The 16323-nt window shown below is 47.1% G+C and overlaps 1 protein-coding gene across 1 annotated transcript; it reads right to left on the bottom strand.

Moving 5' to 3' along the window:
* Nucleotides 1–5605: 5605 nt before the first annotated feature.
* LOC139237805 (dynein light chain Tctex-type 5-like) lies at nt 5606–15677 on the bottom strand. Its single transcript, XM_070867024.1, has 4 exons — nt 15507–15677; nt 14133–14246; nt 13974–14036; nt 5606–6004 (listed from the first exon to the last, which is right to left on the bottom strand). The coding sequence occupies exons 1-4, from the start codon at nt 15618–15620 to the stop codon at nt 5657–5659; spliced, it is 639 nt and encodes a 212-aa protein (XP_070723125.1). The 5' UTR covers nt 15621–15677; the 3' UTR covers nt 5606–5656.
* Between the last annotated feature and the right edge of the window lie 646 nt (nt 15678–16323).

Raw genomic sequence — 16323 nt, 5'->3', positions numbered from 1 at the left:
AGAGAGAGTGTGGAGAGAGGGAGGGGGGAGAGAGGGAGGGGGGACACAGAGAGGGGAGAGAGACGAGGGAGAGAGGGAGAGGAGAGGGAGAGGGAGATGAGAGAGCGAGGTAAAGGAGAGAGCGAGGAGGGAGAGAGAGAGGAAAGGGAGAGAGCGAGGGAGAGAGCGAGAGGGGAGAGGAGAGAGAGGGGGTGAGAGAGAGGGGGTGAGAGAGAGAGGGGAGAGAGAGAGGAGGGAGAGAGAGAGAGAGAGAGGAGGGAGAGAGAAGGGAGAGAGAGACGGTGGGGGTCGGGGGGGCGGGGGAAAGGAAACAAGGGAAATCATTAGAGTGGATGATCCAGATGTCATGATACTGTCACTATTCACTTCATACCCAATAAACCTGTTAACAATCCCTGACCCACACACAGTGCCCCACTTCGGCTGGGGGGAGCAGTACATGTCCTGGGGTAAGGATCTTCAGCTGGTGAAGGGATACACTTGCATTGGGGTAAGGGACTTCCTCTGGAACTTGGTGGCTTTTGGGGAGATCTATCTTCTGTGGCTTCTGAAGTCAAAATGGATTGAATTACAATTTGCAAAGTCAGTCAAAAATTGGGCTAATTGGTTCCAGTTACACCTTCCAAAGAAACTTCAGGGTGTGACTCATCCTCCAAGGGGTCCAATCAGCAATAGGACATTGATAATGGACAACCAATCAGAGACAAGGTGGCCATTTTGGCGGTGCAAATAAACACATCCACAGACTATCTGGTCATCATCACATTTGTAAGAGTTTGCAGTGTGCAATTTGGCTACCACGTTTCTTACATTACAACAGTGACTACACTTGAAAAAGTACTTCATGGTCTGTAAAGCGCTTTGGGACATGCTGAAAGGTGCTATATAAATGCAAGTATTCCTTTCTTTTTATCCATCTAAGAAAGACTATTCGCAGTGACGTTGCTTCAAATCCAATCCTGCCCTCACTCAACATCTGGACATGTACTTGCCGGCTGGGGCAGGGGAGGGGTTTACTGGATGTCACCCCTGGTGCAGAACCTCTGGATGAATTGCCCCATATCCTTATCCAGGGACAAACAGAGAATTGAATCCAGGACCTTCCTGGTCTATGGGACACACCTGCATTGCGGTTAGCAACTGAGCCATCTAGACTTTCAACCATCAGTGCTATGACTGCTGGCTCAGGATAGAGTTTGTTCAGACGTTAAGAGATGCAGTGCATCCAATTACCTTGTAGCCTCAGAATCTGGGAATGCAAAATAAAGGAAGGGGGCTAGAAGAATCAAACTTGATTTTATTTTAATACCACTTTTAAATTGAATATAAAAATCACAACGAACATTTAATTTGATGCAGAAACAACTCAGCAAAATACAGAGAAAAAATGACATCAATTTTTTATTTATTCGTTGCTGGGATGTGGGCGTCGCTGGCAAGGTCGGCATTTATTGCCCATCCATAATTGCCCTTGCGAAGGTGGTGGTGAGCAGCCATCTTGAACCGCTGCAGTCTGTGTGGTGAAGGTGCTCCCACAGTGCTGTTAGCGAAGGAGTTCCAGGATTTTGACCCAGCAACAATGAAGGAACTCCGATATATAAGGCATATGGAATACTTGTTTTTATTAGCCGAGGCATAGAACACAAGAGCACGGAGGTTATGCTTGAATTGTATAAAACACTAGTTATGCCACAGCTGGAGTACAGCGTGCAGGTCTGGTCACCACATTACAGGAAAGATGTGATTGCATTAGAGAGGGTACAGAGGAGATTTACGAGGATGTTGCCAGGACTGGAGAATTTTAGCAATGAGGAAAGATTGAATAGTCTGGGGTTGTTTTCTTTGGAACAGAGGAGACTGAGGGGAGACCTTATTGAGGTGTATAAAATTATGAGGGGCCTAGATCGGATGGATAGGAAGGACTTATTTCCCTTAACAGAGAGGTCAACAACCAGGGGGCATAGATTTAAAGTGATTGATAGAAGGTTTAGAGGGGATTTGAGGGGAAATCTTTTCACCCAGAGGGTGGTGGGGGTCTGGAACTCACTGCCTGAAAGGCTGGTAGAGGCAGAAACCCTCACCACATTTTAAAAGTACTTGGATGTGCACTTGAAGTGCCGTAACCTACAAGGCTACGAACCAAGAGCTGTAAAGTGGGATTCGGCTGGACAGCTCTTTGTCGGCCGGTGCGGACACGATTGGCCGAAATGGCCTCTTTCTGTCCTGTAAATTTCTAGGATTCTATGATTTCCAAGTCAGGATTGTGTGTGACTTGGGGGGAAACTTGGAGGTGGTGGTGTTCTCATGCGCCTGCTGTCCTTGTCCTTCTAGGTGGTCGAGGTTGTGGGTTTGGGAGATGTTGTCGAAGAAGCCTTGGCGAGTTGCTGCAGTGCACACTGCAGCCACGGTGCGCTGGTGGGAGTGAATGCTGAAGGTGGTGGATGGGGTACCAATCAAGCGGGCCGCTTTATCCTGGATGGTGTCGAGCTTCTTAAGTGTTGTTGGAGCTGCACTCATCCAGGCAAGTGGAGAGTGTTCCATCACACTCCTGACTTGTGCCTTGTAGATGGTGGAAAGGCTTTGGGAAGTCAGAAGGTGAGACACTCGCCTGCAACATCATCTGTAACCTATTATCGAGACTTCATATGGTCTGCCGCAGTAGACAGTTTCCTGTCTTTCTAACATGAGCCACCACACAATCGGATCTCATCGAAACATAGAAACATAGAAAATAGGTGCAGGAGTAGGCCATTTGACCCTTCGAGCCTGCACCACCATTCAATAAGATCATGGCTGATCATTCCCTCAGTACCCCTTTCCTGCTTTCTCTCCATACCCTTTGGATCCCTTTAGCCGTAAGGGCCATATCTAACTCCCTTTTGAATATATCTAACAAACTGGCATCAACAACTCTCTGCGGTGGAGAATTCCACAGGTTCACAACTCTCTGAGTGAAAAAGTTTATCCTCATCTCGGTCCTAAATGGCTTACCCCTTATCCTTAGACTGTGTCCTCTGGTTCTGGACCTCCCCAATATCGGGAACATTCTTCCTGCATCTAACCTGTCTAGTCCCGTCAGAATTTTATATGTTTCTACGAGATCCCCTCTCATCCTTCTAAACTCCCAGTCGATCCAGTCTCTCCTCATATGTCAGTCCAGCCATCCCGGGAATCAGTCTGGTGAACCTTCGCTGCACTCCCTCAATAGCAAGAATGTCCTTCTTCAGATTAGGAGACCAAAACTGAACACAATATTCCAGGTGAGGCCTCACCAAGGCCCTGTACAACTGCAGTAAGACCTCCCTGCTCCTATACTCAAATCCCCTAGCTATGAAGGCCAACATGCCATTTGCCTTCTTCACCGCCTGCTGTACCTGCATGCCAATTTTCAATGACTGATGTACCATGACACCCAGGTCTCATTGCACCTCCCCTTTTCCTAATCTGCCGCCATTCCGATAATATTCTGCCTTCATGTTTTTGCCACCAAAGTGGATAACCTCACATTTATCCACATTATACTGCATCTGCCATGCATTTGCTCACTCATCGAACCTGTGCAAGTCATCCTGCAGCCTCTTAGCATCCTCCTCATAGCTCACACCGCCATCCAGCTTAGTGTCATCTGCAAACTTGGAGATATTACACTCAATTCCTTCATCTAAATCATTAATGTATATTGTAAATTGCTGGGGTCCCAGCATTGAACCCTGCGGCACCCCACTTAGGTCGGTCTTTGGCCAGGGATTCCCAGGTGTCGGTGGGGATATTGCATTTTATCAAGGAGGTTTTGAGATTAATAGATTTTTGTTAGGCAACGGTGCAGTATTAAGGTCGCGATTAGGGTCGCCAACACTGATTGGATGTACTACTGGAGGTTTCATCACATGACCTCCTGTCTCCAGCTGCCCCCACCCGGTCAAATGGGTATTTTCAAGTCTTCAAAGATCATGAAAAAGAAACGCATTTTTGTTTTAGAATGCCCCCTGTGATTTTACTCCCCAGTTTGCTCTCAGCAGATAAATCCAGGAGATAAATCGTTCATGCCTGGAGACTCCGGGGCAATCCAGGAGGGTTGGCAACCCAGCCCAGCGCTTAGGGAAAAATCATACAATGGGAATTCCAAGCCATTATGAGAGAGACCCTGGAATGAGATAGGTCACACTCAGAAGTGGCAAACTCCCCATTCCCTTCCCCCAACTCTCCGCATTGCGGTTCAACATCTTTGTCAGAACACTTGCACCATCTCATTCTCGTTTTCATGCAGAAAGTGAGATAGTGAAGGAGTGATTTATGAGCACATATCCATAAAACAGGTGAGGAGCATCAGAGCAGGAGGAGGCCATTCAGCCCCTCGAACATGTTCCGCCATTCGATTAGATCACGGCTGATCTGTATCCTAACTCCATCTACCCGCCTTGGTTCCTTAACCCTTAATACTGTACCCTTGCCGAACAAAAATCTATTAATCTCAAAGCCTCCTTGATAAAATGCAACATCCCCATCAACACCTGGGAGTCCCTGGCCATAGACCAGTCCGCCCTAAGTGGAGGAAGTGCATCCGGGAGGGCGCTGAGCACCTCGAGTCTCATCGCCGAGAGCATGCAGAAACCAAGCGCAGACAGCGGAAGGAGCGTGCGGCAAACCTGTCCCATCCACCCTTTCCCTCAACGGCTATCTGTCCCACCTGTGACAGGGTCTGTGGTTCTCGTATTGGACTGTTCAGTCACCTAAGAACTCATATTTTTAGAGTGGAAGCAAGTCTTCCTCGATTCCAAGGGACTGCCTATGATGATGATGATGATTAATCTTGGTTTCGAAATTTTGAATTGACCCCCAGATTTTTCGGGGTGAGGGTTCCAGATTTCCATGATCCTTTGTTTGAAGAAATGCTTCCTGACATCACCCCTGAATGCCCAAGCTCTTATGTTAAGGTTATACCCCTTTGTTTTAGACTCCCCTCACCTACTCGCCCACCAAGCCACCTCCTCCCCATACCAGCGGGTATAGTTTATCTCTACCTACCCTGAAGGACCTCAATTAGATCCCTTAATTTTCTATACTCAAGGGAATACAAGCCTAGTCTATGCAAGCTGTCCGTAGGAAGGATATTCTTGCCATAGAGGGAATGCAATGAAGGTTCACCAGACTGATTCCTGGGATGGGGGGGATTGTCCTACAAGGAAAGATTGAGTAGACTAGGCCTATATTCTCTCGAGTTTAGAAGAATGAGTGGTGATCTCATTGAAATATGCACAATTCTTACAGGGCTTGACAGGGTAGATGCAGAGAGGATGTTTCCCCCGGGCTGGGGAGTCTAGAACCAGGGGTCACAGTCTCAGAATAAGGGGTCGGCCATTTAGGGCTGATTTGAGGAGAAATTTCTTCACTCGGAGGGTGGTGAATCTTTGGAATTCTCCACCCCCAGAGGGCTGTGGATGCTCAGTCTTCGAGTATATTCAAGACAGAGATCGATAGATTTTTGAATATTTAGGGAATCAAGGGATATGGGGATAGTGCAGGAAAGTGGAGTTGAGGTAGAAGATCAGCCATGATCTCATTAAATGGCACAGCAGGCTCAAGGGGCCGAATGGCCAACTCCTGCTCCTAACGCTTATGTTATTAGTAATTTAACCCGTTTCTCCCCAGGAGCTGCTCATTCACAGTATACGGCAAAGATGCTGGCTGCGCAGAACACGGTTCCGTTCTCGTAACAGTGCGAAACAAAGGTGTCGGCGTGGGAGTCCCAGAGAGCACGGCTGGTCAGCAGGGCATCCTCGTTGCTCCTCTCGCCCAGCGTCACGATGCACACCAGCTTGTATCTGGGCGGCAGATCCACCTTCGCAAACTCCTTGATCTCCTCGCTCATCTCCTTGGCGAGCCTACCTGCGAGAGCGGGGCCATAGGAGACGCCCTTCAGCTTGTCGGGCAGGTATTCCTCCAGGAAACGCTGAACGGGGAAGGTGCAAAACTTCTGCGGGGGGCTTGAGCAGAACGGGGGCACCTGGAAATGGGAAAGCAAGTCTGGGGGTCACTTCCTGCTGCGCTCAGGCAATTAAGTAATTAGTTACATTTCTTTTTTTTTATCGTTCATGGGATGTGGCATCGTTGGCAAGGCCGGCATTTATTGCCCATCCCTAATTGCCCCTTGAGAAGGTGGTGGTGAGCCACCTTCTTGAACCGCTGCAGTCTGTGTGGTGAAGGTGCTCCCACAGTGCTGTTAGGGAGGGAGTTCCAGGATTTTGACCCAGCCACGATGAAGGAACGGCCGATATATTTCCAATTCAAGATGGTGTGTGACTGGGAGGGGAACTTGGAGGTGGTGGTGTTCCATGTCCTGCTAGGTGGTGGGGGTCGAGGGTTTGGGAGGTGCTGCCAAAGAAGCCTTGGCGAATTGCTGCAGTGCATCGTGTAGATGGTGCACACTGCAGCCATGGTTAGCCAGTGGTGGAGGGAGTGAATGTTTAATTGGTGGAAGGGGTGCCAATCAAGCGGGCTGCTTTGTCCTGGATAGTGTTGAGCTTCTCGAGTGTTGTTGGAGCTGCACTCATCCAGGCAAGTGGAGAGTATGCCATCACACTCCTGACTTGTGCCTTGTAGATGGTGGAAAGGCTTTGGGGAGTCAGGAGATGAGACACTTGCCACAGAATACCCAGCCTCTGACCTGCTCTTGTTGCCACAGTATTTATGTGGCTGGTGCAGTTAAGTTTCTGGTCAATGGTGACCTCCAGGATGTTGATGATGGGGGATTCGGCGATGGTAATGTCGTTGAATGTCAAGGGGCAGTGGTTAGACTCTCGCTTGTTGGAGATGGTCATTGTCAGGTGTTTGTAACAGGAAGCACCTTTTCACACAGAGGGCAGTAGAAATCATGGAACTCACTCCCCCAAAATGCTTTGGATGTTGGGGGGACAATCAAGCTCGGTCAATTTTTGTTGGGCAAGGGATATGGAGCTAAGGCGGGTAAATGGAGTTGAAGTAATGACCAGTCATGAGCTAACTGAATGACGAAACAGGCTCGAGGGGCTGAATGGCCTCTTCCTAAAAAGGAAGACTTGCATTTATATAGCGCCTTTCACGACCACCAGATGTCCCAAAGCGCTTTACAGCAAATGAAGTACTTTTTGAAGTGTAGTCATTGTTGTAATATTGGAAACGCGGCAGCCAATTTGCGTACAGCAAGCTCCCACAAACAGTAATGTGATAATGACCAGATCATCTATTTTAGTGATGTTGATTGAGGGATAAATATCGGCCAGGACACCGGGGGTGAACTCCCCTGCTCTTCTTTGAATAGTGCCACGGGACCTTTTACGTCTACTTGAGCGAGCAGACAGGGCAGCGGTTTAACGTTTCATCCAAAAGATAGCATCTCCGACAGTGCGGCGCTCCCTCAGCCACTGTACTGGGAGTGTCAGTCTAGATTTTTATGCTCAAGTCACTGGAGTGGGATTTGAACCCACAAAGCCTTCTGACTCAGAGGCGAGAGTGCTACCCACTGAGCCACAGCTCCAATGATATTCCACTGTTCCTATTAGCTTTTTATATTTTGTGTAACCAAGTGAAGGATGTATAGCACTGGTTGGATGCAGAGTAAGCTCCAGGTACTCAGATCCCCAACTTCGGCGAGCATCCGCTATCTGTGTGCTATTTTCACTCCGATACCCTGTGTCAGCCGTGGCTCAATGGGCAGCACACTCAACTCTGAGTCAGCGGGTTATTGGTTTAATTCCAGAGACTCAAACACAAACTCTAGGCTGACACTCCAGTGCGGTGCTGAAGGTGTGCTGCATTATCAGGAAACTGAGGCCCCGTCAACCTTCTCAGGTGGATGTAAAAGATCCCATGGCAATATTTCGAAGTCGAGCAGGGGTGTTTCCCCCGGTGTCCTGGTCAATATTTGTCCTTTGACCAACACCTTAAAAATAGATTATCTAGCCGTTGTCTCATTGCCGTTCATGGGACCTTGCTATGCGCTAATTGGCTGCCACGTTTCATAACATTACAACAGTGACCACACTTCAAAATTGGCTGTGGAGCGATTTGGGACGTACTGAGGTCATGAAAGGCGCTATGGAAATGCGCGTCCTTGCTTTCTTTTCAAAGAGAAACAGAAATGGGTTCACACCCGTGCTTCCCAACATGGCGATGGGATTGCCTGTGTCAGCTGTGCTGTTGCCGGGAGGCCCACTTCGAGGCTTGGTGCTTCCCCCAGAGAGAGAGAGAGACGGCCAGAGGAAAGCCGGCACCCCCCAGTCGTTAGCCAACAATGTTAAGAACATAAGAACATAAGAATTAGGAACAGGAGTAGGCCATCTAGCCCCTCGAGCCTGCTCCACCATTCAATAAGATCATGGCTGATCTGGTCGTGGACTCAGCTCCACTTACCCGCCCGCTCCCCGTAACCCTTAATTCCCTTATTGGTTAAAAACCTATCTACCTTTGACTTGAAAACATTCAATGAGCTAGCCTCAACTGCTTCCTTGGGCAGAGAATTCCACAGATTCACAACCCTCTGGGAGAAGAAATTCTTTCTCAACTCGGTTTTAAATTGGCTCCTCAGTATTTTAGGCTGTGCCCCCTAGTTCTAGACTTCCCTACCAGTGGAAACAACCTCTCTGCCTCTATCTTGTCTACCTCTTTCATGATTTTAAATGTTTCTACAAGATCACCCCTCATCCTTCTGAACTCCAACGAGTAAAGACCCAGTCTACTCAATCTATCATCATAAGGTAACCCCCTCATTTCTGGAATCAGCCTAGTGAATCGTCTCTGTACCCCTTCCAAAGCTAGTATATCCTTCCTTAAGTAAGGTGACCAAAACTGCACACAGTACTCCAGTTGCGGCCTTACCAATACCTTATACAGTTGCAGCAGGACCTCCCTGTTTTTGTACTCTATCCCTCTCGCAATGAAGGCCAACATTCCATTCGCCTTCCTGATTACCTGCTGCACCTGCAAACTAACCTTTTGGGATTCATGCACAAGGACCCCCAGGTCCCTCTGCACCACAGCATGTTGTAATTTCTCCCCATTCAAATAATATTCCCTTTTACTGTTTTTTTTCCGACATTGTATTCCATCTGCCAAACCTTAGCCCATTCGCTTAACCTATCCAAATCTCCTTACAGCCTCTCTGAGTCCTCTACACAACCCGCTTTCCCACTAATCTTAGTGTCATCTGCAAATTTTGTTGCACTACACTCTGTCCCCTCCTCTAGGGCATCTATGTATATTGTAAACAGTTGTGGTCCCAGCACTGATCCCTGTGGCACACCACTAACCACTGATTTCCAACCGGAAAAGGACCCATTTATCCCGACTCTCTGCTTTCTGTTCGCCAGCCAATTCTCTATCCATGCTAATACATTTCCACTGACTCCGCGTACCTTTATCTTCTGCAGTAACCTTTTGTGTGGCACCTTATCGAATGCCTTTTGGAAATCTAAATACACCACATCCATCGGTACACCTCTATCCACCATGCTCGTTATATCCTCAAAGAATTCCAGTAAGTTAGTTAAACATGATTTCCCTTTCATGAATCCATGCTGCGTCTGCTTGATTGCACTATTCCTATCCAGATGTCCCACTATTTCTTCCTTAATGATAGTTTCAAGCATTTTCCCCACTACAGATGTTAAACTAACCAGCCTATAGTTACCTGCCTTTTGCCTGTCCCCTTTTTTAAACAGAGGCGTTACATTAGCTGCTTTCCAATCCGCTGGTACCTCCCCAGAGTCCAGAGAATTTTGGTAGATTATAACGAATGCATCTGCTATAACTTCCGCCATCTCTTTTAATACCCTGGGATGCATTTCATCAGGACCAGGGGACTTGTCTACCTTGAGTCCCATTAGCCTGTCCAGCACGACCCCCCTAGTGATAGTGATTGTCTCAAGGTCCTCCCTTCCCACATTCCTGTGGCCTGCAAATTTTGGCATTGTTTTTGTGTCTTCCACTGTGAAGACGGAAGCAAAATAATTGTTTAAGGTCTCAGCCATTTCCACATTTCCCATTATTAAATCCCCCTTTTCATCTTCTAAGGGACCAACATTTACTTTCGTCACTCTTTTCCGTTTTATATATCTGTAAAAGCTTTTACTATCTGTTTTTATGTTTTGCGCAAGTTTACCTTCGTAATCTATCTTCCCTTTCTTTATTGCTTTTTTAGTCATTCTTTGCTGTTGCTTAAAATTTTCCCAATCCTCTAGTTTCCCACTAACCTTGGCCACCTTATACGCATTGGTCTTTGATTTGATACTTTCCTTTATTTCCTTGGTTATCCACGGCTGGTTATCCCTTCTCTTGCCGCCCTTCTTTTTCAGTGGAATATATTTTTGTTGCGCACTATGAAAGAGCTCCTTAAAAATCCTCCACTGTTCCTCAATTGTGCCACCGTTTAGTCCTTGTTTCCAGTCTACTTTACCCAACTCTGCCCTCATCCCACTGTAGTCCCCTTTGTTTAAGCATAGTACGCTCGTTTCTGACACAATTTCCTCATCCTCAATCTGTATTACAAATTCAACCATATTGTGATCACTCATTCCGAGAGGATCTTTTACGAGGAGATCGTTTATTTTTCCTGTCTCATTACACAGGACCAGATCTAAGATGGCTTGCTCCCTTGTAGGTTCTGTTACATACTGTTCGAAGAAACAATCCCGTATGCATTCTATGAATTCTTCCTCCAGGCTACCCCGTGCGATTTGATTTGACCAATCGATATGTAGGTTAAAATCCCCCATGACTACTGCCGTTCCTTTTTCACATGCCTCCATTATTCCCTTGATTATTGCCCGCCCCACCGTGAAGTTATTATTTGGGGGCCTATAAACTATGCCGACCAGTGACTTTTTTCCCTTACTATCTCTAATCTTCATCCACAATGATTCAACATTTTGTTCATTGGAGCCAATATCATCCTTCACAACTGCCCTGATATCATCTTTTATTAACAGAGCTACCCCACCTCATTTCCCTTCTTGCCTATCTTTCTGAATCGTCAGATACCCCTGAATGTTTAATTCCCAGTCTTGGCCACCTTGCAACCATGTTTCTGTAATGGCCACCAAATCATACCCATTTGTAATGATTTGTGCCATCATCTCATTTACTTTATTTCGAATGCTGCATGCGTTTAGATAGAGTGTTTTCATCCTAGTTTTTAAACCATGATTTTTAGTTTTGACCCCTCCTGCAGCCCTTTTATATTCAGTGGCCCTTTTTGTTTCTTGCCTTTGGTTTCTCTGCCCTCCACTTTTACTCATCTCTTTTCTGTCTTTTGTTTTTGTCTCCTTTTTGTTTCCCTCTGTCTCCCTGTATTGGTTCCCATCCCCCTGCCATATTAGTTTAACTCCTCACCAACAGCACTAACAAACACTCCCCCTAGGACATTGGTTCCGGTCCTGCCCAAGTGCAGACCATCCAGTTTGCACTGGTCCCACCTCCCCCAGAACCTGTTCCAATGCCCCACGAATTTGAATCCCTGCCTGTTGCACCACTGCTCAAGCCACGTATTCATCTGTGCTATCCTGCGATTCCTACTCTGACTAGCACGTGGCACTGGTAGCAATCCCGAGATTACTACTTTTGAGGTCCTACTTTTTAATTTAGCTCCTAGCTCCTTAAATTCGTCTCGTAGGACCTCATCTCTTTTTTTACCTATGTCATTGGTACCAATGTGCACCACGACAACTGGCTGTTCTCCCTCCCTTTTTAGAATGTCCTGCACTCGCTCAGAGACATCCTTGACCCTTGCACCAGGGAGGCAACATACCATCCTGGAGTCTCGGTTGCGGCTGCAGAAATGCCTATCTATTCCCCTTATGATTGAATCCCCTATCACTATCGCTCTCCCACTCTTTTTCATGCCCTCCTGTACAACAGAGCCAGCCACGGTGCCATGAACTTGGCTGCTGCTGCTCTCCCCTGATGAGTTATCTCCCTCAACAGCACTCAAAGCAGTGTATCTGTTTTGCAGGGGGATGACCAGATGGGACCCCTGCACTACCTTCTTTGTACTACTCTTCCTGCTGGTCTTCCATTCCCTAGCTGGCTGTGGATCCTTCTCATGCGGTAAGACCAACTCACTACACGTGCCACTTATGTCATTCTCAGCATCGTGGATGCTCCAGAGTGAATCCACTCTCAGCTCCAATTCCGCAACGCGGTCCGTCAGGAGATGGAGGTGGATACACTTCCCACACACATAGTCGTCAAAGACACCGGACGTGTCCCTGAGTTCCCACATGGTACAGGAGGAGCATAACACGTGACCGAGCTCTCCCGACATGCCTTAACCCTTAGATACCCTTAAATTGGTAACAACAATGTTACAGTTTACTTACTGATATAAAAAATAAAAAGAAAAGCTACTCACCAATCACCAGCCAATCACTTACCCCCTTGGCTGTGACGTCACTTTTTGTTTCCTTTCTACTTCTTTTTTGCCTTCTCTCCCCGCTGTAGCTGCACAAGTCCCGCCTTTTATAGGCCGCTCCGACACTGCTCCCGCCTCTCACCAACTGCCGCTGCCTGTGGAACACCCGCTGGGCCTTTATAGGCCGCTCCGACACTGCTCCCGCCTCTCACCAACTGCTGCTGCCTGTGGAACACCCGCTCGGCCTTTATAGGCCACTCCGACGCTGCTCCCGCCTCTCGCCAACTGCCGCTGCGCAGCAGTCTGGCGGGTCCCACGCAGGCCGCTCACCGGCATTTAAATAGAAGAAGGCGCGCACGCCCGGAAATTTGACCCACAAAAAATCAGCGGGAACTTTGATTGCCAACCCTCCAGGATTGGCCTGCAGTGTCCAGGAACTTATGATTAATCTCGAGGACACTGCTGCAAGCAACCCTGGAGAAAAATATAGGGGCATAAAAAAATATTGGCACGAAAACCGCGGCGATGTGCCCGCACAGCCGAAGAGGCCTCGTAAATGCCGGTTCTCGCCACCCAATGTGCCTACGCCGAGAACCGGCATTTGCGATCTGTCAGAATGTCTTTTGACAGATCGCACGCATCTCCGGGGGAAGGACATTTGCGGGCGGCGATTTGGGCTATTTGCCCAACTCTTGCCCAGCGAATGGCTTTCAGACTCCTACGCCTGGTAAAAGCAGGCGTGTAGGTTACTTTTACCAGTGTAAGAGTTTTAAAACATAACAAAAATAAATGTTATTACTTATTTTTATATTAAAAACCCTGTCTATGAAGGTAAGTTTATTTTGAACATAATTAAAACATTTTTTGTTCAATTCACAAAAATAATTTTTTCTCTCTAAAACATTTAATTTAATGCAATTTTTATTAATTTTTAAAAAGTGGTGTTTTTTTTATTTATGTTGATGATTTATTTGATTTTCGGGGTATTCTCATTGATAGTAATGGGAGCTCGAAGCTCATTATTATCAATGAGAATATTACATTATGATTGGTGACTCAGGCCCACGTGATCCCAGGATACGCACACGCTTCTGGAAGACGTGTTCCCGTACGCTGGACTGCGCAGCTCGGCCTCGGAGCGAATGTCTACGTTCCTCTGGGACCATCAGGTATTTTCGTTAAAACAATTTCGGTCGGAGGAACCCTCCGACCACAATCTTCGGGTCATTGTGTGTGCTTTTTCTCATTTCATTTGAACTCTTCTGTTTATTAGTTATAAAAATTTGGTGATGGGAAAAGTGACAATCGAGAATCATCCAATCAGGTCATGAAGAGTCTTTTATGCTTTCCGATTGGCTGGGGAAGGTGGACCCGCCACGAGGATGGACATGTTGGGCGACCAATGGCGAGAGACTGAGGGGGGAGGCGGGGCAGTTGGAGGCCGAAGGTCATGTGATGAGACCTCTAGGAATACGTCCAATCAGAGTTGGCAACCCTGGCCTCCTGACAACGGTTAACCTAGCAGCATTGGCAGAGGGGAGAGCGTGGATTACCCGCACTCCCATTGGGCGAGAGAGGGAATATCACAGACCTGTTCATTTATGATCTTGGTGACAGCTGGTTTCTTTGCCGTTATCCTCAAAGCAGTTCTTTCCTTCCAACATAAAAAACAGAAAGGTTTAGTTACTCTTAAGCCTCTGTTGACAGAGAAGTTGCAATTCTTTGCCACCAACTGTGCATTTTCAGTCACCTTCAAATTCTTTGTCAGTCTCTTGGCAACGAGAAGCCCACTGAAGGTAAAGGAGGGAGGGTGTGCTTCACTTAAAACATTCCCCAGAGAGGCTCTCCCTTTCAGCCTTGCAAGCTGTAAAAGAAGATTAGAGGGAGTTAAGGAATTAATTGCCAGTGAGTAAAGGAGGCATGTCTCCAGTCAAGCATAGAGTTTCTAACCAGACCCTGTTCAAGGAGCGAGGGCGAGAGTCTCTCATTAGAGAGACTAAGTGGGAGTGTTCATGTTTCCAAAGGGACGTTATGAAAGGTTTTTGCTTAGACTAAATAAGGAGAAATTGTTTCCAGTGGCAGAAGGGCTGGTAACCAATGGACACAATCAAAGAAACAGAGGAGATTTTGTTTACGTGAATGTTCTGATCTGGAATGCACTGCCTGAAAGGGTGGTGGAAGCAGATTCGACCATAACTTTCAAAAGGGGATATATGCCTGTCAAGGAAAAATTGCAGGGCTGTGGGGAAAAGGCAGAGTGGGACGAATTGGATCGCTCTTTCAAAGTGGTGGTGCACTCACGATGGGCCAAATGGCCCCCTTCTGTGCTGTATGATTCTAAGTATCTGTCAGACTAGGACGGTGTGAGCAGCCATTTGAGGGAACTTCATCCTGAGACAACTCCTCTCAATCTCTTAATAGCCAGAGGGGGATTAACACCAACCAGGGAGCAGGTTAAAATGCGTGCCATGAGGAAATGTCAGCGAATATAAGAATAAGAAGCAGGAATCGGCCATATGGCCCCTCGAGCCTGCTCCACCATTCAATAAGATCATGGCTAATCTTCAACCTCAACTCCACTTTCCCGCCCAATCTCCATATCCTTTCATCCCCTTCGAGTCCAAAAATCTATCGAGCTCAGCCTTGAATATATTCAGAGACTCAGCGTCCACAGCCCCTTTGGGGTAGAGAATTACAAAGATTCACAACCCTCTGAGTGAAAAAAATCCTCCTTACAGCCTTAAATGGCCGAACCCCTTATCCTAAGGTGATGCCCACTAGTTCTAGACACTCCAGCCAGGGGGAAACATCCAGCCTCTCAGCATCTACCCTGTCGATCCCCCTCAAATTCTTAAATAGTTCAACGAGATCACCTCTCATTCTTCTAAACTCCAGAGAGCATAGGCCCATTCTACTCAATCTTACCTCATAGGCTAACCCCCTCATCCCAAGAATCAATCTAGTAAACCTATGTTGTACCACCTCTAAGGCATGTATGTCCTTCCTCAGATAAAGAGGCCAAAACTGTGCACAAAACAAAAGCAAAATAAATAACTTATAAACAAGCAGACACACTCGTGCCATTCTCCTGTTACACCTGAGCCCTAGCTGTGACATACTTTACCTCGATTGTTGCTTTGCTTAGTAAAGGAATGCTATTGGTCCTTCCTCTGGTTGAGATAGACATTCTTTTCTCTGTGACTCGGGCAGGGACCAGGCTCACTCTCCTTCTGTCCATGCTGGGATGTGTTGAAGCTCAGTGAACCTCTTGGGCCTGCGCAGAGTGCTGGAGCTACTGCTCGGATACTTGCCCGTAGCTCGTTACTGTGACAGAGGAAACAGTGGGTTCAGTGTCTCCATCACGCACAAACCAGCCCGTCGGCTGGTAGACATATTACCTGTGTTGAACAACAGCTGTTTAAAATGTCACTCATGGCTCAGGGGGGCAGCACACTCACCTCTGAGTCAGCAGGTTGTGGGTTCAATTCCCACTCCCGGGACTTGAGCACATAAATCTAGGTTGACACTTCCAGTGCAGTACTGAGGAGGTGCCGTTTTTCAGATGAGATGTTAAACCGAGGCCTCAGGCCTGGACGTAAAAGATCCCATGGCACTATTTTGGAGAAGATGCAGGGGAGTTACCCCTGGTGACCCGGCCAATATTTATCCCTCAATCAACATAACAATAAACAGATTATTGCATTGCCGTTTGTGGGAGCTTACTGTGTGCAAATTGGTTGCCGCGTTTCCCACAATACAACAATGACTTCACTCCAAAAGTACGTCATTGGCTGTAAAGCGCTTTGAGACATCCGGTGGTCGTGAAAGATGCTATATAAATGCAAATCTTTCTTTCTTTGACATCTATGGCTGATAATATGGTGTAGTAAAATCCTTTAATCAAAATAAGCAGTAATATCAAGCCGTTCCACTCATTTTTT

Source organism: Pristiophorus japonicus, chromosome 24, assembly GCF_044704955.1.
Source record: "Pristiophorus japonicus isolate sPriJap1 chromosome 24, sPriJap1.hap1, whole genome shotgun sequence".
Taxonomy (NCBI): domain Eukaryota; kingdom Metazoa; phylum Chordata; class Chondrichthyes; family Pristiophoridae; genus Pristiophorus; species Pristiophorus japonicus.
The sequence above is the reverse complement of the archived record's forward strand: the minus strand, read 5'-3'. Positions and strand labels throughout refer to the sequence as shown.

Excerpts from the sequence above, each read along its gene's own strand:
- LOC139237805 (XM_070867024.1), bottom strand. The coding sequence starts at position 15,620 with ATGGACAGAAGGAGAGTGAGCCTGGTCCCTGCCCGAGTCACAGAGAAA. Across the intron at positions 14,247-15,506 it reads TAAGCAAAGCAACAATCGAG|CTTGCAAGGCTGAAAGGGAG; the intron begins GTAAAGTATGTC and ends CTTCTTTTACAG. Across the intron at positions 14,037-14,132 it reads GACTGACAAAGAATTTGAAG|GAAAGAACTGCTTTGAGGAT; the intron begins GTGACTGAAAAT and ends TTATGTTGGAAG.